This window comes from Eleutherodactylus coqui, chromosome 2, assembly GCF_035609145.1.
Source record: "Eleutherodactylus coqui strain aEleCoq1 chromosome 2, aEleCoq1.hap1, whole genome shotgun sequence".
Classification (NCBI taxonomy): Eukaryota; Metazoa; Chordata; class Amphibia; order Anura; family Eleutherodactylidae; genus Eleutherodactylus; species Eleutherodactylus coqui.
Window position 1 is genome coordinate 167,952,899 of NC_089838.1, and position 27,582 is coordinate 167,980,480.

Sequence of the window (27,582 nt, forward strand, 5' to 3'; positions counted from 1 at the left end):
AAGCATATATACACTTTCAGGTCCCTTTGCAGAATAAGTGGTCATGTGCGTACATAAGGATAAACATTATTTAGGTCCATTATATAATTGTGTTCTGCATTTTTGACTCTGCAGGCTCCATCTTATTCTTCGTGTTCGCTGAGCTAGTGGATGGAAAGTGCTGCTATTTTGTCTCCCATACACAGCACATATAAAAAAGAAGATATTGCGTTATTAGCTGCAGCAGCTTGTATTTGTGCATTTCTCTGTTTATCACAAACTCAGCTCCTCCCCTCTCCACAGACTTTTATGGGTAGCATGTAATATGATTTGTCAGTAAACTGTTAGTCCCTTTTGTCGACTAAGACGGATTTCTACTGCATAAAAAGTTTAGGGGGAGAAGAGAAGGTAAGAAGCCCAATAGCAAGAGAAAGAAACACTTTAAGATATATTATAAAGTTTCTTATATTTACATGTACTATGGATTTATTCAAACCTTGTATTAAAGTATAGTACCTATGTAAACATACAATTCCAATGACACTGCAGATCAGTGATACAGGTGAGTGGTTAGAAGATCCTGTCATTTAGCAAGTTCATTTCATTATTAAAATGCCTGTTTGCCAGGGTGAACAGCAAATCATTGCATCACACTGGAGGTAAGTAGAGCCAACCAATTTCTTTTTATTAACTGTCATGCACTGATTATTTTTTAGCACCCCTCTACTTTACTCATATGTTAGGGCGAACTGTTCCCTTCAACTCAGTTGAGGGTGGTTTTGTTTTATTTTTCACTGTGACTGTTGTACAAGTACAGGATCCTAAAAAAAGCTCATGTCATCAACATAGAAAGCAATTCACAGCTTCCAGCAGCTATTCCTCATCTTCCTTATGTGCCTTTAATTTTCATTTAATATTATTTTGGAAAGATATTTAGTGGCTTTGGAAATAATTAGCCGTTTTCCAGAGATTTATGGTCTCCGATAGCTCAGTGGTTAGCACTGTAGTGCTTGGGGTACTAGGTTCAAAACAAAATAAGGCCGGCTTCACACGGCCGCGACGGGCTCCGCTGCGGAATATTCCGCGGTGAAGCCCGTCACGGCACCCCCCAGAGACCCCATACTTACCAGCGGATACAGTGTCCTGGGTCCCGCGTGACGCACCGCAGCGTCATGTGACACGCCGGCCACGTCACAAGACACGCCCACAGCGCTACATGACGCGGCTGGCCGTGTCATATGACGCGCCGGCCGTGTCATATGACGCGGCGGCGGTGGGCGGAGAGGCAATTTCATGCTATCTTCTGCTGTGCTACAGCGGAAGATAGCGTGAGCGGATGGCTTCCATTGACTGCAATGGAAGCCGTCGGCGCGTACACCCACGGCAAATAGAGCATGCCGCGGGTGAGGATAGGAGATTTCACGGTGCGGAATTCTGTGGTGAAATTCTGCACCGTGAGCATTGAGCTATTAGGTTCAATAGAACCTAATAGCTGCGGGCAATGCGGCGGAAATCCGTCCGTGGGAAGGAGGCCTAAGGACAACATCTGCATGGAGTTTGTATGTTCTTCCCGTGTTTGCTTTGGTTTCCTGCAACACTCAGGTAAATTTAAATTGTGAGTCCGAATGGGGAGAGAATATAAGTGATTCTTAACATGCATGTACTATATAAATATAGGCGATTATTATTAGCAATAAAGGTTCCTTGAAAGAACAAACATTGTATATTGTCAGCATATTGCAACTGCAGAGTGCGATTTACTTTCTAGCCTGTTGGTATCAGAGGTAAAAAAAATTACAGACAGTAAACCACATTCTCTGATGTAATTCCTGCAGTGTTGTGTCTTACGACAATCGATACATGACCCCCACTGACTTTCCAGGCACTGGCTTCAGATATCATTCACAAGTCTTTGAATGTACCGGTTCTTTGCATGCTTAACTAACATGCTTTTTTCCTTTTCAGTGTTGCACGGGCCACCACAATTGTGCCTACAGTTGGTTACAGTTTAGAGTAGAGACTAAACTCAAACTACATCTTTACCATTTACTATGTGAATAAGGCTTTATAATGAACATGTTATGTTCCCTTGACTGAGGTCCACAATTAAATAAAATGCCCTTTATTACTGTGATTTTGCTAAGAGATACCAGAATACTGCTAATACATAAAACAGTGAAAGGTGAAATGACATGTGATTTAAATACTAATTAAACCAAAACACATTTTTTGGCCGTAGCTACTTTGTGCGTCTCCATTTCCAGAACATAAAGTCAGAGCCTCCCATAAAGTATTGGCTTCAGTGCACCAAATACACTTGCTGTAACTGTATTAAAAAAAAACAACAGACACAAGACACTATTCAGGAGTGCTGCAAAGGTAAAGCTGTACCTAGATATAAATGTTCAGCAATATCACAAACCCGTTCTGACAGGTACAGCAGATGCTGCACTAGGCTCAATAAAAAGTAAGTTACTACACTGGCTATACAGTAAAGTGATGCTCTAAAGTACAACTACTCTTAGAATAAATTTTGATTTGGTATACAATTTTACAACCTATAGAAGACATATGCAAAGTAAGGAATGACTACAGCAAGGACATGGGAAACAGAATGCAGCAAACTCTGCAGACATCACATCTATTTCCAAAGAACTACTCTTTCATCAAAGATTTACCTTACTTTCCAAATATAAAACATCTACTAATTTTCCCTAAATGGCTTGTGATTGTGTGCTCCAGGGGACCAGAGATAGTCTGGGCAGCTACCGCAATTCTAGAAAGCTTTAACTATTATGGAGTTTTAACACAGAGCTCTAGGAGACAAAAATAGATGTAGAAGTTTCTTCGTACCGCAGAGCCCCGATTCACAATAGGAAGTAGTACAGCTCATCGGCTAACCATTGCACTCTCTAAACTTAAGTCCCATACACAGCATGCTGAGTAATTATGCTATATCATTTCCTGTTTCCTTTTTATGTGTTAACCCCAAGTGCAAAGGATTCCACTAATCTTTTTTGGACATTTGTCCATCCCTGGCCCCCTCAGATGGTTGCCAGTCATACTTTGGAGGTCTCTGTATATTAAAGACATTTCTATGCATCGCAGTCTCTAGTCTGATGCTTATCAGGCACCATCTTAATGTTGAAACTTTTGTTTTCACTTTCAAATCAATCCTATGATGCATCAACAAAGCATTAGCCAGAGTCTGTACCATCTGTGGTTCCTGCAGGACAGTTTAATAATTATTACCAACTATATTCACCTAAATAAGTTACAGACCCAAGGCCACTCTAACACATGTGCTTTTTACCGTGATTAGCGCAGTGTTTTGAACAATGCTCCAACTGATTTCAATGGGGCCTTGCACATCTGCGGTCTTGGAGCATTGTCTGCTCTATTTTGACACATTTCCGTGCTTTTTAATCCACCTCATCGAAAATGCCAATAAAATTGTAGTTAAATAGTGTGATCAAAATCTTGGTGTTTCACCGATGCTGTGTGTGAGAGTAGTTTAAGTATATAGTCAAGAGGATGAGCTGTGATCTCCTCTATGATAACTGTGTGACAGGAGCTGTGTGATCATCATCAGTTACTATGATCGGAGTGTCTGTGTACCCTTCTAGTCAGTTTCTCAAATAGAATTTATGCAACAGCATCACTCAGCCATTACTGAATAAGGCCAGATTCACAGAGCAGTGCGCGCAAGTTGCACCAGAGATTATTAGGCACAACTTGTATTGGACTGCACAAGGACATACTTTTGTGACATATGATACTGCATGTCTGATTCTTGTTCACCAAAGGGATGTAAATAGGACATGCTGTGGATTTGTATTCCACACAAGCTATTGCTCCATATGAAGAAGCACCTTAGTGTATAGCCTAATTGTCTATAATGGGTCCCTGAAATACACAGACACAACAAGGACTAAAAATACAACCATCTGAATGGCCCGTAAACTTTCCAGATTGAACAAGTCAGATGAAAACCTACATAGGCAACAGTGTTCGTCCTGTGGATGATGGTACATGAAGATGTTCTTGGAAAAAAATTCAAAAAATATATCCTACATTTTATGAATTAATACAGTTCTAAAGATTATATATGAAATAGCTTAAATTTAACACACTTAAAAACTTGATTTGCAAATATCAGTGAACACCTTGACACTGAGACAACTGCAAAGCTTTTCATTCTTGACATAGTGCTAATGGCCTTAAAGGGTTTTTCGAAAACCCCTAACATTGGTGGCAGGTGGGGGGACAGGTAAGTAATTAAAATACTCATCTCCCACTGCGTGCTGCACCAACGCCGCTGCTTCGGTCTTCTATTTACAAGCTCTGCGCCTAATAGGAGGCTTGACAGGAATGTCATCTATGACAGCCAATAAGCCTGCCTAGGGACTTTTACATTAGCAGCCCATGTGACAGGTTTATGGGATGTCACTTGGCCTTCTGGCTGGGTGACGTCACCTGTCAGATGCCATGGTGCTGGACTGCTGAGGGGATCTGGTGCCACGGTGCGTACATTGATTTTAGATAGTTTTGGGCATGGGGGGGCGGAGCAGACTGTTCTTTTTGGCCCTGTTTAAAAATGAAGTTAAATGGAATGGATTCAAACAAACATTTCCAGTTTTTTTTCTATCATTGATTTCAATGGGGAAAAAAACTCAATTAAATTGTTTAACTTCAGTTTCTCTGTTCCAAAAATGGAGCAGAGAAATGGAAAGCCCAAACGAGAAGCTAGTTCAAACATGAAAATCAATATGGCTGCCATTATTAGTACTTCACAAGGATTATCGATGCAGGGATTTATTCTGATTGCCAGATTTGGATTCGGGAAGGAATTTGTCCCTAAAATAAGAAATATTGACTTTTATACCTCTTGGGGGGAGGGGGTGGGGGTTGCCTTCCTTAACATCATAGATAATAGGCTGAACTGGATGGACACTTTTTTTAGCCTTTCATACTATGTTACGATACTATGTTTACACTTAGCAAAAATACAAAAAATGCTAATATCTGTGTCAGTAAATTAGACAATTACCAAACTTTGGTTGTTGCTCTTCCTCATTTACTAATATCCTGCGCATTTTACTTTCAGGGTGCAAATGTATTCCAATGTAAAATACCAGAATGTAGACAAACGTTTAATCTACAAGTGATGTTTCATTAGCGTCTTCATCCCATTTAAACATGTGCATCTCTTTTGTATATGTAAAGCATGTAGGTGCTACAATATCTAGTAAATGCATTCTGTATTGCCGCCCACACAGGACACCCAAGTAAATCACCTCTATTTAACGCAACTCTGACTAAAGTAAGTTCACGAAGCAATTACCGTCAGATTTAAATTGCGGTTTGGAACGCTGCTGCTCACTACAAATCACCTGTATTTGAAAAGTCTGTGATGCCAAAGGTGACATTGTTTAAGTGCACAATTTGTCACGTTTTACAGTTTGTAATTACTTCCCTTTGTTGAGTGGATTTACTGCATAGTCACCATAGGCACATAACGGCGGCCTCATTTGAATCCATATGTTAAGGCAAGTATACGTAAAATAGAATCACTTACATGAAAATCTTTTTCTTCTAGAATCTCTTTCCTCCATCTCACAAGAAAGGCAGCACATACATATAAATGGAAGTGGGAAAATCCTTCGGGTTCAGACTAAATGATAAAAAAAAAAAAAAGTTATTTGTAATAGTTAATTTTTTTTTATTAATCCAGATCAAATTTTGTCAAATAAATTATTTTTTCTGACAAAAGTAGTTTACACACTATCTGCTATGTCTGTTTCTAGATACGGAACAATACAGTAAATAGCATGAAATGATAGAGAAAATGACAAATACTTCAAACCCTTGAGGACAAAGCCATTTTTTTTTCTTTTTCAAGAGGTTTCCATGGGTTGCTGTAGCACCCGTAGGCCTAACATTAGCCTCTGGCTCAGCCATCTAAAGTGGGCTTTTATTCCCTGCCAGAGGCAGAGTCTACTAGGCTGGTAGAATACAGGGCACTGCTAAAGCATATGTCTGTATTCTGTCAGTGATTAAAGCTGATTAGGTAGTTCAAGCACTGGCGTAGCAAGGTCAGGTGGTACCCGCTGTGGAAAATTATTTTTGTCATCCCGCCTCCCTTCAATTTTGAAATTATAAAAAAAAAAAGAAAAACAAGATGCTTTCAGTTGCAAGCGTAATTTTCTGGTTTATTTACTTAACATTGTAGGCATATACGTGTAAAACCTTTCTCTCCTAAGGCCGTTGGAAAGTGCCACGATTTCAATCGCGGCGCTTGGGCGGGACTTTACTCTCGCTTTTGGCCGCAGCTCCTTGCGGCCGTCAGCGGGGTTTGGCATACCTCTTCATTGATGAGGTGCGCTAAATGCAAAATATAGAACAGACTCCGCTCGATAATCCAGCACCACGATCAAATGGATGTCTACTAGGCTCTCATTGAAAACAATGGGAGAGTTATACTGCAATTAGCGCTGCGCTCAGAACGCCGTTAATCATGGCAAAGAGCATCTGTGTGAGAGCGGCCTAACTTTGTTCTCTGCAAGTTTGGAAATCACATAATCAAAATCAATTCCTTTCGCTACTCTGTCTTCAATTGACAGGATGGCTAAGCCAGAGAGCCGAGATTTACTCATAGTGGACCTAAGAGAGCTCGGGATTAAATTCAGTTTGGAAAACTCCTCTCACACGATGTTACTGAAACACATAATGTTAACAAGAATCTTAACCCCTTACTGACCAGCTTATAGTGTTATTACATCCTGCAGCTGTAGTACATGTATGAAAGGAGATTGCACGGTGATCTTCCTCCATACATCGCGGCTGCCGTCTGTTTCTTACAGCCGACACATATGGTAATACACCCTTAGTGACTGCACCCGGGGCAGCCCGCAGCTACCGCACCCCCCTTCTACACCACTGAGTTCAGGGACAAAATAGGTATCACCGTGTTTATAATGACCTAAATAAAAAAAAGTTAGCACATAATTGAACTCACACAGTGAACACTTTGAAAAAGTGTTAAAAATGTGGCCAAAATTGCTAATTTTCTGTATCCTGCCTCCCAAAAGGAAGCAATCAAATAATATGAACTAAAAGTTGCTAGTGTTACCATTGATACCATTAAAAACTACAGCTTGTCCCACTAAAAAAAGTCTTGCAACAGCTCCATCAACAGAAATATAAAAATGTTATAGTTCTTTAAATGTGGTGCCCCCCCCCAAAAAAAATATTGATATAAAAAAAGTGTTAGCAGTCTACAAAAGTAATTCAACATAAAACTACATAAATTTGATATCTAGAGAATGTTATCATGTAATTTATACTACATGGCAAACACTATAAAAAAAAGAAAAAATCCAAAAAATGATGGCATTTTTCTATCCCCCAGAAAAATGTATAAAGGTTATACAATATATTATATGTACTCACAATTGCTATTAAATATACAACTTGTCCTGCAAAATTCAAGCCGTTATGGGACCATATCAACAGAAAAATAAAAAAGTTACATCTGTTGGAAGGCAATGATGAAAACATTCTTTTAAACTGGTTAGTCATTAGGGCCTACAAATGACTGCCCACTAAGGTGTGAAAAAATACTTGTCCAGCAGAAACAAGACAAGCCATCATATGGCTACGTCAACCAAAAAATGGGGGGGGAAATAGAGACGGTTCTTGGAATACGAGGTTGAAAAAAATATATAAAAAATAGGCCTGCTCATTATGGGGTTAAGCAAAATTAAACCTTGATACTTATTGTAAAAAGACTGTTAGAGGCCATCAAAGTAAGGATCCTGATTTGTAGGTAGCATGGAGAATCACTGGTAAGCACTGTTAACTTGCTGCATTAGGTTGTAGTCCCTTAGTGGCCCCCAATGTCTTTTTACAACATTCACAAGGGCTTTATGCCGATGCATGCTCTTTTTATAGCAGTACATTAGAACAAAATGTGTTTTTTTGTTTGTTTTTTCACTGTTCATATTTTGTGAGAGGAGATTAAAAATAAGAGCAGGCCCCCTTCTATGTCAACAAAGGTCTCCAGGCCAATTGTTAAAGGGTCTCCCCTGTTGTTAAACCAAGTGGCCACGTCATTGCTGTGATACTGCAGATATATCATGGCAATCTAGGTCATTACATTTAGTAAATTCTGCACAGGATTTCTGCTTCATCTTTCCCTCCCTTCACAGTAGTTTTTGAGAGCAGAGAAAGACACATAAATTCAGATCCTGTGCCAGTGAAAATATATCAGTGTCCTCTGATTGCCTCCTGATCACTCCCTTCCCAGAGCGAAGCACACATTCTTCACGCTTTGTTAATTTGGTCTATCTTTTTCTCTTTGCAATAACGCTGTTAGACACCCTCAGTTTTTTTTTCTGCAGTTCACTTTAATTTTCTTTCTTTGCTGACAAAAAAACACTAGCAGCCTAGCGTTATAATACAACTCATGACAGGTATTTGCTTCTCAGTCCTCGCATAATTAGCTTATTTTAATATAATCCTTCGTAGTAAGTTTAATGCAATGTGAGTGCACACCTTGCCATGCTCCAGCAGTCCAGGAGTAACAATCAAACCATGTCAGAGGCCGAAATGTATTCTGTTGTCTACCAATGGACCCCACAGCATGGTGGTAGAAGCAGTCTTCGAAGAGTTAGGTGCAGGGCCCACTGATGTAACTACTCCAGCAATGTGGGAGCTAACAATTTTCTTATTCACCCAAATAACCCAACTTTTAAAAATTCCAGGGATAAACACGGGTGTCAAAAATTTTCCACCATATGATTTTGTTTATTTATTTGTAGTAATGATGTCCAGAACTCCCTTGAAAACACTAATGTACTTCATGTATCTTAGCAATAACTTGCAAATTAGTGCAAGAAATGACCCACATACAGCTGGTGCTCAGGGGTATGAAAAGGGTGAAGTGACCATATGTGTAATCAATGGATGGACATAAAGAATGTGTACATGCTCTACACTGTGTATGCAGACACAATGGTGGCTCCAAGAAAGAGGGGAGTTACTGCTGATGTCGGCAGGACAGATTATAATAAATGTATGGGTGGCGTCAATCTCTCCGATCAGGTGCTATCTGGTGATGCAAAAGACCAGGGCTTGGTACAAAAAGGTAGCAATATACGTAATACAGATGGCTGCAATGGTAATGTGCATTATAAAAAGAAAGACCAAAGGAGCGCTCACCATTGATCCGTTCAAGGAGCAGGTTATAGAGTGCCTCCTGTCTGACGTCAGTTTCTCATCTTCAGAACAAATTGTATCTATCATGTATGTAATATTTATCATGTATGTATGTTTTCAGACAATGTAACAAATTTTACCCCTTTTTTTTTGTTTTTAATAAAGTTCTTGGAAAATGAATTTCAGGACTTAATCGCTCAGAAAATAATGTTAGTAAAGACAGTTTATTGTACAGCAGACAATAGCTGTCTATCCCTGAATGTGGATCCAAACAAATGTTCTTGGAAATTAAAAAGAAAAAAAGACTGAGGAGTACCTAAAAAAAAGGTGGTCAAAAAGCCCATGCCCTTCTGTATTTGTAGCCGTCATGTGGTTCAAGCATGTTAGTGACAAAATCGACCCCCCCCCCCAGAGAAACTCTGGCTATGACTACTCAAATAAATCAATGGCGCTAAAGAGATGTTGAAGAGCCATTCATTATGAAAAATAAGCTTGTCATTATAATCTTCTAGGTGTTCTTCCATCTTGCGAACAAACTCAAGTTTACCACACCGGCTGCTACAGTTGTTTCCATTTTTGGACACATAGTCCCTCACTCCAGTACAGTTTATTCTTTCTACTATAATTTATAATCTATTAACCAGAATACTGTTTCCAATGGCATTAGAATGACAAATATGGAACTGCTTTGTTAGTAAGACACAGTCATAGTAGAAGACGTGCTGTCAGCCTACATGTTGATGCCATGAGTTAGAACAAGGTTATTCAGGGGAACTGATATCTGTTCACAGGATCTAATGAATAGTCGAATGTACAGGCAAATGCACTTTAAGGGACATGCCTCCCTTAAGAGTACACAGCTTTACACCTCTTGTTTGCCCCCCAGAGATAAGAATCTGGCACATTTCTAACATGGTAAAGAATCACACGTTTTGAGATATTTTTTTTCACACATTTCATGAATTTGAAGAAAACCGTGTATTATTCGAAATAATTCTCATTACTTCATGGCATAAATATTTTTGCAGCCAGCATGCTCAGCACAACTGTAACATATTAAGGAGTTTAGTTTTTAAAATAGGGGTCATTAATATTGTTCAGGCTGCTCAAATGCCTCTACAAACATGGGACAGAGTCTCGAATTTATTCACTTGTGCTCTGAAAACCAAAGGGTGCTTCATTCATTTTAGGCCCAGCCATGTATTCAGTAAGCATATCGGGCCTCATTGGGGTATTTCTGAACACAGAACTCCTTCAAACTTGCTTTACAGCAATTGCATAAAAATACTGATGGTTCTAAATACTCACTACACCCCTTGATAAACCCATTACAATGTGTAGTTTTCAAACTGGGATCATTATGGGGATTTCTATTTTTTCAGCAGCTCAATACATCTACAAGTGTGGAATTGGGCCTTGAATCCATTTAATTGTGCTCTGAAAGCTAAAAGGTGGTTAACAAAAACAGACATGGCAGGTATCCCCCCCAAAAAGAACCAAGGTGGAACTCTTGTGTCAAAGCACCAAGAAAAATCCAAGAGAATATATACACCTCAAAGTATATTATAAACACAACATTATTAAAGAGATTTTCCCATGATTTAAAATTGCTTCACAAACACTCTGCTGACCATGACATGTGACTGCTGCAGCCAATCACTAACCACAGAGGTGACCTTCAAAAGCCAGTGATTGGCTGCTACAGTCACAATCACAAAGTGATTTTTAAGTCATGGAAAAACCCTGTAAGGAGCAACACTGTTTAAAAACACTAAAATCAAAAAAGACAAATAAGATGTCACTAAAAATGTCAGATACATGCCAATATGTGCCGCTGCGGAGGTATTGTTTCATCTTCCTTATTTGCATATATCACCCTGAGGAGCATGCATGGCCTTGTAAGACTCTTCACCCACCTCCTAGGTGTCTCCACATCCCTTCTGGGTGCTTTTCTTGGGAAGAGACAATGCTCTCCTGGCCCACTCACATCGTAGGTGTCTCTACACACTTTTTGGGTGCTCTCCTTAAGAAGAGCCAACACCCCTCCTGACCCACGTCACAGGCTTCTTACCAGCCAAGGCTAGAAACCTACTGCACACTGATGAGGGGCAAACAACCCAAAACAGCTGTCTATGTATGGTTTTCTGGCCTGGTTTCCTATTCCCAATCATTATTTTAAAGACTACTTTAAAGAGTCGTACATTGATTTGTAAGGAATGCTGCCATCCAATAGGTGGCGCTGCAGAGGTATTGTTCCATCTTCCTTATTTGCATATACATGTCCAAAACATACATGTACATACCAAGAATATGTATACAAAAATCATAAGCAGACATAAGTACCGATCCAATAACTGTGACATCAAGTAATACAATCTAAAAAACTATTACCCAACCATTAGGGTGGAATCATCAGCCAAAATAAAGCCATTGCATGAAAAGGCTATTGAAGAGAAACCCTAAGGGCTCATGTCCACGGGCAAAATAAGAATTAAAATCTGCAGCGGATTTTAACTCTTCTCCTGCCCGCGGATCCGCACCCCATAGGGATGCATTGACCACCCACGGGTAGATAAATACCCGCGGATCGTCAATAAAAGGAATTTAAAAAAAAATGGAGCATGAAAAAATCTGGACCATGCTCCATTTTCATGCGGGTCTCCCGCGGGGACGGCTCCCGCGGGCTTCTATTGAAGCCTATGGAAGCCGTCCGGATCCGCGGGAGACAAAAATCGGGATTTACTCACCCGCTCCGGTTCTTCCCTTCGCCGCGGCGCCATCTTCTCTCCGTCGCGGCCGGATCTTTTTTCTTCGGGACGGCGCATGCGCGGGGCACGTCACCGACGTCATCATGCGCATCCGCCGAGTTGAAGAAAGAGATCCGGCCGCGACGCAGAGAAGATGACGCCGCGGCGAAGAGAAGAAACGGAGCGGGCGGGAGGTAAGTTTATTCTCATTTATTCCTATTTTCAGCGCTCATGTCCGCGGGGCAGGAGGGACCCGCTGCAGATTCTCCATGGAGAATCCGGAGCAGGCCTGATTTTCCCCGTGGACATGAGGCCTAAATGTATCTCTGCTGACAGCAACTTCATCAAATGCCAACAGGTGCGACCTTCATCTTAGGCCTAGCCGTGTCTCTAATAAGCAGACTGCAAAGCATCTCCATTCGAGTATAACCAGCTCTGTAGAATTCTGGGCATGTTTCCTTTGCTTTGTACAAAAAATAGCTCAAGAAAATGATATATTAGTGAAAAAATTACATTTTTTTTCACCTACGGTGCATTTATTCCTGCAACAAATCTGGGGCCAAACTAGTCCCTACACACCTAGATGAATACCTTACGAGTTCTAGCTTTCAAAATGGGTTCATTTCACGTTTTCTATGGGTTCGGCAGCTCAGCGTCTTTACAAGTATGGAATAGGGCCTGAATCACTTTCAAGCAAAATTAGTGCTGAGTGCTCCTAGGCGCTGCTTTCCTTATGGGCCCTGCTTTGTGTCCAGGCATAAGATTGGGGCCATAAAGGGATAGTTATGAACAGATGGTACAGATATGACCTAGGCAAACCTGTCATGGATTTTTCAGAAACCTGTAGCAGAAAGTCTATGCTGAAAATCCAATTTCTGCCCTGGATTTGCCAGCGAGTCTGCATGTGGATTAGCCCAGCTGTCATTCAGTGGAGTCCGCAGGCTTTCTGCGCGAAATGTGCAGCAATAACGAATAGTCTGCGGATTATTCTCAACATGTGAACATAGCTATGTAGTGTTTTTTAATATGATCACCTCCTCCTCAACAAGTCAATGATGCAGGTATACGTATGTAGAATTTCTAATTTCATTAGTAGAGTATTGGTACCTTTTACAAGAATGCGGTTTACATAGAAATTGTGAAGTCAATTTCCATATATAGTAGCATCGCATTAAAATCATAAACGCAGATTCACGTTAATTCATTAGATTCCCATGGAAGGAACTGGCACAGATTTGTTCCCTATTGAAGAAACTGCAACTGTCCCTGCGGTCTTGGTCTCGTCTTCCACTGTCCTTTATCTTCTCCATGTAACAGATTTAGAATGCGAGATCTATGCAAGAGACTTTTTGTTTTCAAGAACATTAGCACTGTGTAGATAGCCATAAATCCCACAGATCTGCATTTACTAGAATAAATTAATTTTACAGCTTACATAAATCCTTGTGTTTAAGTGGTGTTCCAAGCCACACGCTAGACAATAAAGAGCAACGTAAAGCACATCTAAAAACCTAAACACCAGCAGCATTAGGGCAGAATACAAGACGCAGTCCTGCACTACTTTCCACTGCAGCAAAATAGTTCTTCTCTTTCTCTTCCAAAAGACAAGCTTCCATTTGTAAGGCACTATGTGAAGTGGTGCTGATACAAATAAGCAACGCTGTCGACGAGCATCGTTATTTTCCATTTTTCTTACATAGATCCTCTCACTTGCTGCATATCAAATTGCAGGTACTCGTTGTGCAGCTACAAGTCTCCTCTTATCTAATAAATGTAAGCAGATGGCTTTATGGTTTCAAGAAACACATGCTGTTTTGAATGTCTTACAAATCTTTGCAGCAACTGGAAAATGACTGCCTGCAAATATCTGAAAATATTCTCTGAAACAAAACCACCATAAACTACATTACACATATTTGAGCATGCCTAAAAGGCAGTCACTTCCATAAACTACGTATTTATGAATTTAGAAAGCGTGAAACTACAAAAAGGCTGTGGTGAGCTCTTGGTAGTCGTTGAGTGAATCTCTAGTTTCAAGCCAATTATAGCAAAAAATGAATTACCTGTAATTCTTCATTATAAAGTCCTCATCAGAATAGCTTAGTTTACAAGCAGGACTCATTTGACAATAAGCACTGCAAGGCAATTCGAACATGCTGCTGGCCATCGTAAACTCTCTATGAGCACTCAATTAACAGCACAGAAGCTGCTGTAAAAGAGATCTGCACTCTGCCAACCAGGGGTGTAACTATTAGGGGTGCAGATGCACTTTTAGCGTCTGCAGAGGCCCCACAGCCTGTGCCTTTGGCACATAGTATGATTCTCGGAGGGGGGTTCTACACTGGGGACCAGAAACCTCAAGTTATGCCTTTGCTGCTGAAAGCACCTATACAGCAATTGCAGGAAAAAAGCAATAGCATTGATACTAAAATGTCATTCAATTCAATTGCTAATAAAGCTCATTATGCAAAAGAATACAATGGGTTCTAGAAAACTGTTGGACATTAAAATACAAAATGCAAAAGCGTTTGCCGGATGATAATGCTTCCAGCGCAAGAGATGTGCACACCCATGTGGTGTTGACCGGCCGTTTCTATAGTTTGTATCTATGGTTTTAGTTGTTTTTTTTGTTTGTTTGTTTTCATTGTTTCTGAGAATGTATCAATAGTATACAATTATTTACACATTAGTCATCAGTCTTGAAGGATTTGGTTGCATTCATTGTCTGTTTTAAAGATTCTGTCAGAATCGAGAAGTAATTTGCCTTGCTCTGGTCCATGGAAAATGTTTAACTTTTAGGCCTCATGCCCGTGCATGACTATGACGGACTCTGCCAGCGGAATATCGCAGTGGAGCCCATCATGGCATTCCCCAAAGATCCCATACTCACCTCTCTGGATCTGCAGCTTGAATCCCACCCGGTGAGCCGGTGCATGCGCAGTAAAGCGCATGACGTGCCGGCAATGGGGTATGACGCGGTCGGCGGTGACTCAATCACGCGATACTTCTGCTGTGCTCACAGTGGAAGTATAGTGTGACAGCTGCGGTTTCTTTTACGCTGCGGAATTCCACAGTAGAATTCTGCAGCCTGAACACTGAGCTGAACCTAATAGCTGCGGCATAACACAGCAGATTTCAGCCGCGTTTCACGTGGCAGAAATCCGACCATGGGCATTAGCCCTTAGGCTAGGTTCACACAGGACCGAAATATCATGGAAATCTTGCGGAATAACAGCACGGAAATACCACAAGATTTCCGCGGTAGAAATGCAACTTCAATACCCGGGGCATTTCGCTGCGGGTTTTGAAGCAGCTTCAGCGTCTGCATTTCACTGCGGCCATCTCTCCTAATATAGAAGAGAGGCCGCCGCGGAAACAAGGAAAGCATTGACATGCCATGGCTTTGAATTCCATGAACCAAGTCGATTTCAGTGCGGCTTGGCCGCAATGGATCAGCTGCAGCATGTGACTGAGATTTTTGCAAATCCCGTCCACTTTGCTGCTTTATCGTGGGATAAAAAGCCACGGGCGGAATTTCTATGCAAAAACTCTGCACGGGAATCCCAAGGCAATTAGGCCCAGTGGGAATGCAGCCTTATACATCAAAGGTTTTTTTTCTTCTTCGTCAATATAAAGATCCAAATGCATTTGCCTAAAGATCAAGCACAGATGTAGGAACATGACTATAATTCTGTTCTCTTCTGGCGGCACACTATTTTATTGATACAGTAATACCTGCCTTTAGGATGTTGCAGGATCACTGTGGCTTCTTCTCCCCCCGAGTGCTATAGACAGTGACATACACAGTGACCTGCTTGTCTTACACCTGGGGTGTGCTAGACTGTTTTGCAACAGCTAGTGCTGGGTATAATGTAAGACAGAAGAAAGAAGAACAATGTTCATAGGGTTTATTTGTCCCTGTTCTGTATAACCAGAATATAGTTGTAACAAGAAGACAGATCATATCACAATATCATATCAAAATCTTTTGTAGTCTAGTGCTGCCCATGTATCTTAATGTATACAGATTATGGTATGTCAATAAAATCATTGTAAAAGGCTTGACGTTTGAGCCAAACCAACCAAGACATCATCTTAAGGTCGGATTGACATGTCTGTATGCGAGTTGTGGGGAGACACACAGCTGCAACTCAGATCGGACAGCACATGGACACCTGTCCATATGCTGTATGATCTCCATGGACCCTGCACGTTGCAAGTCCTATTCTGATTCATGAAAACGTATGAGAACAGGACATGCAGCAGTTTGCGGTTCATGTGAAAAATCATTAATGTGAATAACCTCATAGGCTATTATTGTGCTGCTTGCTGTCTGTCGAATGCACACACAGCTGATGAATATATCCATGGGAATGGATCCTAAGACTAACCCCATTCTTTTGATATTTGTGCGTCTCGCAACGCACAAATCTTGCGTGATTTTATTGCCCATGTGAGACCGGCCCAAGAGTTAGATAAAGGCAACAAAGTAAAGATATACACTTATAATTGACTCTCCAATTAGAATATCACCATGCTAAAACATTGTTTGTAGTCCAGCAGTTGAAAGCCATATTAATGATCCTAAAGATGAAGGACAAGAGCTTATAACAAATTATTCTGCATTTCACAATTGCCAAACAAAAAAATCTTTGATTTCTATTAAGAATAGAGCTTATTGGGAGGTGGTGTAACCGCCAGTGGCCCATCAGATATTCTATAATTTGAACAGGAGATTAGTTTAAATTATTGGGGAAATCTATGTCATCTCATGGCTGGTGTACATTTCTTCTTAGACACATGAATGACCCAAGACATGCCCAACATATTAAGAGGCATGTGCCTCTTAATACACTAAACACATCTTACTCCAGCAGGGATCCCATTAAAACCAATTAATGAAACATCGGTCTTAATAACTGCCACCAAAACATGAAGAATCTACTAGTATCTATCATGTATAACAATTAAAATATACAGTAGCTACACAGGATAATGCATAGATCTATTTGGTTAGTGCCTTTACATACAACGATTCTGGGGAGAAGTTCATAGTTGTATTACCACCACTTCAGCTTTGCCAGTTTGCACCTGTGTAATAAGCCTGTTGGGAACTGTTGAGAAACTATTGCTCACTAAACATGACAAGAAATTAATAAAGCTATTAATATTGTATGTCAGAAAAATGCTTATTAAAATGAAAACCGCTTAAACAACTTCCACTAGCCTGTTAGATAAAATTATCTACTCCAATAAAATCTAGCATCCCTATCTTTAGGCATCGCAGATCTTTTTTATAGCATTTTTGTGAAGAATCCTTTTATGAAATAAGGATTACAAATAATCAAGTTTAGTTCCTGAAAAATATATAGAACAAGAAGCATAATTTATCAATAAGACAAAGAAAACCCCAAACCCCAATCTAGTATTAGGCCACCTTTACAGAACGTATTCAGATACGATTTAGTTTACAAAGCTTCTTTTCTTTATAGCATGTTGCTATATTATTGTCAACCCCAGGATGGTTCAACCATTGTCATTACAAGAAGCCGAAATTTCCAGTATGTCATTTATAGCACCCCACCCCACAATTATATACCATAATACTGTATTTTTCAAGCCATAGTACCCAGTGGATGATTAGATACAGCTAAACTGTTAAAAAGACATTTACTGAAGCACTATGAGAAGTTTCCTTCTTGCATTTCTTATAATAGTATGGTATAGTAAGCTTAGATAATGCAGAACAACACTGTGTTGAGAAATTAATAAACATTTACTCCATGGAAGGTGGTGCATATGGCTGAAACCAGAAGAGGCAGATATTTGTTTTTTCTGCAAAATTTGCATGTGTTCCCAATAAGTGACATATTTTTTGTTTTAAAAATTCCACCAACCATCTGTCTTTAACGGCAAACTGATGGGGGTTTTGCAGTGGAATTTGCACCAAGTGAATAGTCTTAAAGGTGTATTCCCTCTCAAGATGTTTATGGCATATTTACAGGACATGCTATAATTGTCAGATAGATGTGGGTCCCATCTCTGGGACCCATATTGATCTCAAGTAACACCCCTGACTCATCTTCTCCTGCTCTCGGTCACATCCAGGTTGCTTGAGGTAGCTGGGTTTTATGGAAACAGCTGAGAGGATTGTTCTATGCAGTTTCCATAAATTTCATAGAAGTAAATGGGAATTACGTAAATAAGCGCGAGCTATACTTTTTTCTCTTCGTAAAACTTACAGAAACATGCAAATCCCATTAGCTTCTACGGTAGTGAGAGAATCAGCATTGAACAGTTTGCTCGGCTACTTCCGTAAAATCCTTACCTTTCAGGTAAATCTGTAACATTTCGGAAAACAATGAAGACAATGGTTTTGGTTTACAGGGTGCATACGGCGATGGTTTTGGTTGGCGTCGGCTTTGTGTTATTTTCTTATGTATATATTGCTGATTTATTCTATAATTTTGTTTTACCTGTGCACGGAATTATGTGTTTTTATTACCTATGTCCCCCGTGACGTCATATAAGACCTTTGGGGGACATTCATTTTTTCTTTGACACTTTCCCACTGTAGCTGGGGCATCCATAGGAGCCCCAGTTACAGGGGGAAATAACCCCTGTGGTGACATTAGTCACTGGTAGAGCTGTCCAGGGTCTAGTTTGACCCTCCAGCTCTGCTGTAGTAGGGACTTTCGGTGGTCACATGACCCCCCGACTCCCATAGTAAAAGCTACAGTTCTGCTTTCACTTTCCAGTACACAGTGCTCATTGAGCACTGTGTACTCGGGGGAGGAAAGGCAGGAAGAGTTAAAAATCCCTCCTGCCTTCTCCACCAGGTTATCAGCTGTTACTAACAGCTGATAACCCATCCTTCCTCTGTTTGATTGCAGTGGCAGGAGGCTTAAAGCGCCAACGTAATTTTACTATCGGTGGTGCTTTAAGCCCAGGACCAGGCACAGTATATTTACCTCGCCTGGTCCTTAATGGGTTAAGGCATGGCTCAAACAAGCATGTTGGTGCAACATATTCCGCCATGTTCTGCCATAAGCGGCTATGTTGCTGCTCACACGACTTGCACAAAATATATAATATAACAAAAATCGTGCAATGTCCTCTCTTGGTGCGTTTTATGCCAGCATACACCCCAAGATACTACATGGCAATAAGCGGCAAGTCCACAATGTCATTGCGTACTGACTGCATGCCCCGTGCACTGGACACTAATAATACGGTGTTAAAGTCGAAAAAAAATGTGTTCAAAATTCAACAAAAACACTGATAAAAGGATTTTTGTAGATATTACTACTGGTACATGTGAGCGTACCCAATAGAGAAACCGGCCTGTAAATAAAAAGCAAGCAGAGACCCACAGTGACCTTCACTTTAGTTAGGTTACACTAGATCGCTACATAGATGTATAGCTTTCCAGAACTCAGAACTTATTACTTATGACTAGGAACGTGTTTTTACTGAACCATCTGTCAGCATCAATAAAGAGCATTTATATTTTACAATTATAAACATCAGGTTGCAATGAAAGAAGGAGAAAAAAAACTAAAACTTTCAAAGTTTATGTGAAAAGCCCCCATACATTAACTAGGCTTCATAAAAATGTAAATTTAAAGCAGTAAACAGCAAATGTTACCTAAAATAACTAACCTAGAAAAAAGTTGTAAACTTCCTTTAATCCACCTACTAAGAAATCCAGGTATTCTGGCATGCAATAAACTGAAATACCTGCTAATTATATCATGGCTAGGCATTGGTCAGGATTCCCTCAGCCCATGTTGGGTATTGTGAGGGACCCCCTTTATTCATGCTCCTCTGAATTACTTCCATTGCCCCCTGGAACCATAGGTGCACTAGCACTGATATCGACATACAGACATTATGCAAAGCTAGTCTCGGTTAGCTTTGATGACAGAATAGGGTGCTATCCATTTCTGGCTAATTGCTGGCAGAGGAGCATTATGAGAGTCTTTGCAGGTAACTACTGTTGTTGGGTGGGGGGGGACACCAGTGCACTGTGGGCCAGAATTCCTATAACAGCGGTCAAAGTCCAAAAAAAAAAACAAGTTTCATAAATGGCACTAATAACTGTATGTTAATAAAGATGAGGGAACAGTCTGTTTCGAGGGGTAGAGTCAGGTTGTTTTCCGGTCACCACTCGTCTGATGCAATCGTTCCAAGTCGCATCTTTTTGTTATATTTCTGATTGTGAATTTGCTGTTTTTATTCTTCGTTTTGCACGATCTCTGTGTAATATGGTTATTTATGTTTTATATAAGACGTGATTAATGAAAACAGTTAAAGGGGTTGTCCCGCGGCAGCAAGTGGGTCTATACACTTCTGTATGGCCATATTAATGCACTTTGTAATGTACATTGTGCATTAATTATGAGCCATACAGAAGTTATAAAAAGTTTTTTACTTACCATTAACCGCTTCCCTCCCCATAATGTAAGGGTACATCATGGGAGCGGGGTACCTCCCGCAAAATGACGTACCCTTACGTCATAGGGATAGTGCGAGATCATAGCAGATCTCGCGCTATCCCGCAGCGAGAGCCGGCTGTCACTAGTAGTCAGCCTCCCACTGCGACTCCCTCTGTGACTTCAGCCGGCTCTCGTGATATTATTGCAGAGAGCCCGGCTGGTTGCTATGGCAACAGGACGCCAGATACCGGCGTCCTGTATTGCCATTGCCTATGATTGCTGTAATAGGCGATAAGGCATGGCAGGAGAGAATGCCCTATGGTAGCGATCATCAGTGCTGCAGCGTAAGTCCCTCAGAGGGACACAGATGGTGTAAAAAAAAATCTAAATAATGTACAAAAAAATAAAAATGTGAACAAAAATGTTATAAAAACCCCCCTTTTTTATACTTTTTCCCATATTGCATAAAAAAAATAAAGTAAAAAAATTCCACATATTTGGTATCATCGTGTCCGTAAAGACCTGTACAATAAATCAGACACAGCAAAATGGGTTAAAAAAAACGTTTAAAAAATTGAGGCAAAATGCTAATTTTTAGCATTTTGCCTCCCAAAAAACACAATAAAAGTGATAAAAACGTACATACCCCAAAATGGTATCAATAAAAACTATAGTTCGTCTCACAAAAAAATCAGCCCTCACAGAGCGCCGTCCATGGAAAAATAAAAAAGTTATAGGACTTTGAATGCAGTGATTTTAGAAAAAAGTAATAATTTCCAAAAAAAAGGTTTTTATTGTGGAAAAGTGGAAAAAAAAAAAAAAAAAAGAATTTTGGTATCTTTGTAACCGTACCAGCCCGCAGAAAAAAATGTAGTGTCATTTATGCTGCATAATTAACACTTTAAAAAAAAAATCTATGGCAGAATTGATGCGTTTTCTCTCCCTACGATCATAAAAAAAAATAATAAAAGTTTTACTATATAGTCAATGTACCCCAAAATGGTACCAATAAAAACTACAGTTCGCCATACAAAAAACAAGCCCTTATACGGCCGCGTCGACAGAAAAATAAAAAAGTTATGGCTTTTGAAAAATGGAGATGAAAAAATACCAAAAATCGTTTGGTCCTCAATGGTCCTTAAGGGGTTAAAATTAGAGATGAGTGAACGTGCTAGGCCCCGCCCCTTTTTCGCCTGAATACCGCGATTTTCGAGTACTTCCGTACTCGGGCGAAAAAATTCGGGGGGCGCCGTGGCGGCGCGGGGGGTTGCAGCGGGGAGTGGGGGGGAGAGGGAGAGAGAGAGGGCTCCCCCCTGTTCCCCGCTGCTACCCCCCGCACCGCCGCGCCTCTCCCCGCCCCCCGGCGCCCCCCGAATCTTTACGCGCGAGTACTGAAGTACTCGAAAATGGCGGTACTCGGGTGCGTAAGTACTCATTACGAGTACGTTCGCTCATCTCTAGTTAAAATCCATAAAAAGTTTTAAATACCGTATACACTTGAGTATAAGACGAGATTTTCAGCCCAAAAAAATCTCCCCTCGACTTATACTCATCAGTCAGACCTGCCATTGAAATCATCAGCATCAGCAGCAGAATCCGAAATAGACAGAGAGCTCAGATGATGATTAGGCTATATTCATACCGTTATATATTACATTATTACAGCTATGAACAATACAGAAATTCATTATTACGTGAAATAAAATGTTTATTAAGTTAATTTTGACAATATTTGTTTTTTCACTAAAAGACTATATAGGCTAATAACAAATGTATTCTTTTGACCGCGTTTATATAGGAATTCTGGCCGGTCAGCTGACCAGCATACGGCCATATCGCCGATTATCGTAACAAACTAATCAGATTCTAATTCGGCATCCACGAATTAGTAAAATGACCAATTTTGATCATTAAATTCGTAAATTTCACTTTTGTCCAACTTTTAAATTATGCTGGCCCACCATGCAGTGGTGAGAAAATGTTAGTGCAAACAAAAGCTTGTTTCTTACAAAGATCCAGCATCAAATGCACTTTCTGATAAGTCTGGATTGGAGGGAGCAAGGGGTAGAGTATATTCAGATCAACTACGCATTAGTACTGTTCTAAAATAAACAGTAGAAAGGTAATCCCAGGACGGCAACTGGATAAAAATATGGAAATACCATACAAAATGCAAGCCTTACATTACATGGGATTATAAATCATATTTCCCAATATTACCAATACATTTTAACTATATCAATAAGACATGTAGAGACCAATTTTAAGTGGTGGTAATATGACACAGATGCTATGAGACAGAAGTGAACATCTACCCGAGCAACAAGGTTCCATTGGTCAGGGGTTTCCATATTATTGTCCACCCCTGTATATATATGGTGCCAAGGCAGTAACACAGACTGTGTTAGAGAGCTGTAAAACAGGCATCCCATGTACTAATCAGCAGAAACAGCTGTGTTGGTGTGGCAGGGAGAGCCTCGCTACAGTCAGAGTCCCTGAGAGGTGCATTGGAGACCAGGGCGGTCTGGTGTGGAACAGCCACTCCCTGGGGTGGGTCCCTTTGAGAGGTACCTGAGAGAGGGGACCTGGGCAGCTAATGCTGGCTGACAAACCTGCCAGGGGTAGACTGCCCCTGTGTTGATACCCTGGAGGGGTATGAATTGATGGACTATACTATATGTTGCACTGAGGCATTAGGTCCATATAATAGCCAGGTAAACTCTGTTTAGTCAGTGGTCAGATGGTCAGGAACATGCATGTGTGTACTGTGACGCATGACAACAGTACGGAGATTGTATAAGGCTTTCTGTTGATTGCCAGAATCTCAAAGACAGATTTCTGAATTTTACCAAACGTCTAGCCTGGACGTGGGTTACTGACGTGCGGCCATCCATCTGGGTGGGGGAAAGATGGCGATCCATTGAGCTAGCAACCCCTAAGTTCCTACAATATAATACATATATTATGTAAGTATCCATCATCAGGTAAAGTATTTAGTGCAATTAGGGATAATAGTTATAATGCAAAGACGTCAGCTATTTCGGATGCATGAAACACTCCAGGCAAACAAGCGAGGAGATCCCTTTGTGTGTTGCACCACAGGCCTACTTTTGTAGATATTGGCAGCATTTTTCAACTGTCTCCGTGGGCTTTTCTTTTATTCTTGGTGTATCTAATATTTGCCAGTAAACAAGAGTCCAGTGTCGTCTGTAGTAGAGGAAGAGCCACAGCAAATTAGCCCGATACCGCACTATTATAAAAAGCTATAAAAAAAAAAAAATCTTTGTTGCCTATAACAACCAATCACAACTTTAATTTTACCTCAGCAGTATAAATAATGAAAGCTGAGCTGTGATTGGTTTCTATGGGCAACAAAACAGATTTTCTTTAAGACAGTTTTCCTGTCTGTGGTGCAGGGCTACTTTTCCGTGGCCCACCATGGTGATGCTATGGTGATGATGAGCGAGTGTGAGGCATAGCCTGTAGTTACATAATGAAAACACATGAGGGCAGAGTTGTTACAATAACAAACCACACCCCATCAGGCTAAGATGTATATATGTTAGATTACATTGCTGCAAGTAAATTAAGTTAACTAAGCTAGTTTTAAATATACCTTGTGGAAAGAATGGCTATACCCAGAAGAGTGGAAAGATAGCAAGACTGGGCACAAAGATCAATTAATAGCTGTTAATTTTGAGAAATGGAACTAAAACATTCCAGAAAATGAATGAGTTGACTTGCCACGGCTAGGCTAGGTTTTATCACCTGAATGCAATGTGACAATGGGACTTTTGTATGAATTCTGTTCTTTTCTATCTGGTGCTAACAGACATTAATGGGTGCCTTGGTCCCATTTACTTGGAAGGGTAGTCCAGCTGGTTGAATAATGTGCAGTCCTACACAAGAGAAGATTAATTATCACCATCATAAACAACTTATACCCCAATCTAACAATATAATTATTACATATTTTACATTTTGATGTCTAAACTACTTACCTCATGTATCATCTTAATTACTTTTCTACTTGTTTCCCAGAGAAGCTGAGTAATATGGCATTAATTAATGGACACAATAAAGAAACTGCCAGTATTGTTTCAATTCTTTCTGTGAACCAAGCTCATTTGCATGTCTGTCTTTTCCCCTAGCTTTTATATATAACAATAGCACCACTGAGATTTCTGCATTAAATTGTAAGTCCATTAAACAAAACACAATCATATCCATTCCTACAGATATTCATCTATTACCATATTTTACGAGTACTTTTTATTATAGTGTCTCTTGGGCGTTGAGCTATGGGGTCAGATTTGTACATTATATTAAGCATTTTGTATAATAATAGAATTTGAGGTTACAGCATTACATAAATGTAGGGCAATGAATGAATGCAAAGTAAGAGACTGTAAGACACAACTGCAAAATCATGTGTGCTCAGGGTACAGAAGACAGCAGAAAAGACGGGATATTTTACATTACAGCTATCAAATCACAGTGACATATACAGTTGTATACCGAGGAGTATCTACACTTTTGCAGACATTTTCAATGCGACAACTTATTAAACACCCTAAAATTATCCCACTGTTTTATCTATACAGCTCCTGTTTTAAATCTACGTGTTTTCATAGTTTGTACAAGAAAAAGGTGGAATTTTGCCACCGTTCATATGTGAAGAAGTAGCCTTTATTTGTAGAAGTGTCACAACACAGATCACAAAAAATGACGCGATTCGGTCTAAAAAGACCTCGGTCATCTGAGTGGTGGCCTGCACGGCTAATTGCCCCCGTCTGAGAGGGTCTAGCCGACTACTGAGGCGGGGTTGTTAAGGACCAAGGTGGTGAGCATACTATTTTTTCCTCATCAGTTTTCATAGTTCGTATAGTCTGATCCTGCGTCTGGGCCAACCCCTTTAATTCGCTCTTCTACTAATAAGAGGCCGTGGCCCAAGGAATAGTGTAATACAGTGAAACCTCTTTGAAATAAGAACTCAAAACTACAGTTAAATAAGTGGTTCTGTCTCATTGCTTGTTTTGTATTGGTATTACATCTGGTTCATGAAGTGTCTGTTTAACACCTATACAGTACATACTGTTATCTAGTGCAGTAGTATTTATCCCCGTTTCTGAACTAGGGAGGATCAGGGTCGCACCAGGTTCTTGACATGGGTTCACCCACATCAGGGCGTGTGCTTCGCTTTTAGGTAAGGTTTCATTGTATTAGTAAATTAGGGTCCGTTTAACCGTTCACTACTTTGTGCTTTTGTTATTAATATTTTGTTATCATTTGTGTTAATATCTTGCGTGTATATTGGTCCTTTTAGGACAAACAAATTACGTCTGATCCAGAAGAGTTTTTTTGAAAGACCTATATAGCTGAAAATGGTAGCAATTAAAACTACAGGTAGCCTGGAAAAAAAAAGAGCCCTCACGTAAACCAAACAGTTACGGGGGTCAAAAAGATAAGACCAAAAATCTTTTTTTTTTTCTTTTAAGTTTTTTTAAATACTACTACATAAAAAAAACTATAAATTTGGTATTGCTGCAATTGTACTGACCCACAAAATACAGTTAACATGTCATTTTTACTGCACCATGAACGTCATGAAAAATAAAATTGCGTTTCTTCCCCATTTCAAGATTTTTAAAAAATATTTCCATTACATTATATGGCATGTTTAAAGCACATTGAGTAATACAACTTGTCCTGCGAAAAACAATGTAGACATACCACCGGAAAAGTATAAAAATAATGACTTTCTGAAAGCGGGAATACTAGAACTGCAGACTGTGACCTGGAAGCAGTGACTATTAGTCATTAGAGGGTTAAAGAATCTCTGTAAACTAAACATTTTAAGAAATAAACTACCTATAGTTAACATACGGTCATGCATGTACTATTTGAAATTAGTATGGTTGCCATTTGAGTTAACATATCTTACTCCAAGCTGCAACGTGAAAAAACCGTTTGCGAGACGCATTTCATGCGCTTTAATGTATGGGATAATGATCAGTGCAGATTTGAAGGGAGAACAGACATCCGTCTTTTGCATAGACAAATTACCTGTCGCCGTTTAGAAACCCGATACAAGAGGCTCTGTGACGTGATTATTCCTGCCAAAACACAAAGCTATTGGAGATTAGTGCAGACTCTGCTAGATATTAGTCATACCATTGCTGTTATCATGTCCCTACTAACAACCTCAATGAAGCTAATTAAATAAGTCAGAGAAGATCTATCAGTCTTAAATCTGTTAAGCTTGTGAGATACAAAATAATTAGCATTACCTCTAGTTTATTTCAACTTTTATAATTAGATTCAAAGTTTTGACAGCAATTATTTTAACTGAGGAATGTGTTTCTTTCAGTTCTGTGTTTTATGGCATCTTCTTTATCAGTGATAGGAGCTCCGCATGCAGCTTTCTATTTTAAAGAGATGCCTGGAAATCGTGTCCTTTTCATTATTTCTCAGTGTAATAAGTAGAGTTTGTTTAACTTGTAGCTGCTAAGTTTCCATAGGGAAAAATATAAGTATGCAAGTTAAAACTACAACCTATATAACACCTTCAACATGTACTCTGAATAGGATGATGTCTGTTCCAGTATTGGTATGAGTAAGAAGCTCAACTACTGATATTAACCCCCTAAGAACACTAGTTTAGCCATAAGGACGCAACAGTTTTTGGGGGATTTTCATCTCCACTTTTCTTCACATTTCAATTGACATGGCCCCATGTGAGGGCTTATTTTTTGCGTGGTAAACTGTAGTTTTTATTGGTACCATTTTTGGGTACATATATTGCAAAAATTAGTTGTTTTTTTTGGAGGGCAGGGAGAAAAAAAATAAACATTTCTGCCCTTTTTTTACAGCCTTTGGACTTATTCACACGAGCGCATATAGGGCGCGTTTTTACGCCCGACCGTATATGTGCGACCATCTGAGGTATTGCTTTCCAATGCAGTCGTTCACACGGGTGATTATACGGCACGTAAAAACAGCGACTCACTGAAAATAGAACATATGCGACTGAAATACACACCGACGTATATACGTAGATAGTTCTGAAAGTATGGACAGGCGAAAATATGTTAACTAGCTCTGGCCGTGATCACCGTAAAACGATTATACTACGCAGAGGAGCGAACATAGATACATCTACGCTCATGTGAATAAGCCTTTAGTCATACAGCATAAAT

At 40.0% G+C, this 27,582-nt stretch overlaps 1 protein-coding gene across 1 annotated transcript in view; it reads right to left on the bottom strand.

Annotated features, from left to right (window-relative positions):
• TBC1D22A (TBC1 domain family member 22A) overlaps positions 1 to 27,582 on the bottom strand; it is a 490,668-nt gene that overhangs the window by 99,358 nt on the left and 363,728 nt on the right. The window contains exon 12 of the mRNA XM_066591889.1: positions 5,558 to 5,653. Within this exon, the coding sequence (XP_066447986.1) occupies positions 5,558 to 5,653 (96 nt within the window). The remainder of the gene's footprint in view (positions 1 to 5,557; positions 5,654 to 27,582) is intronic.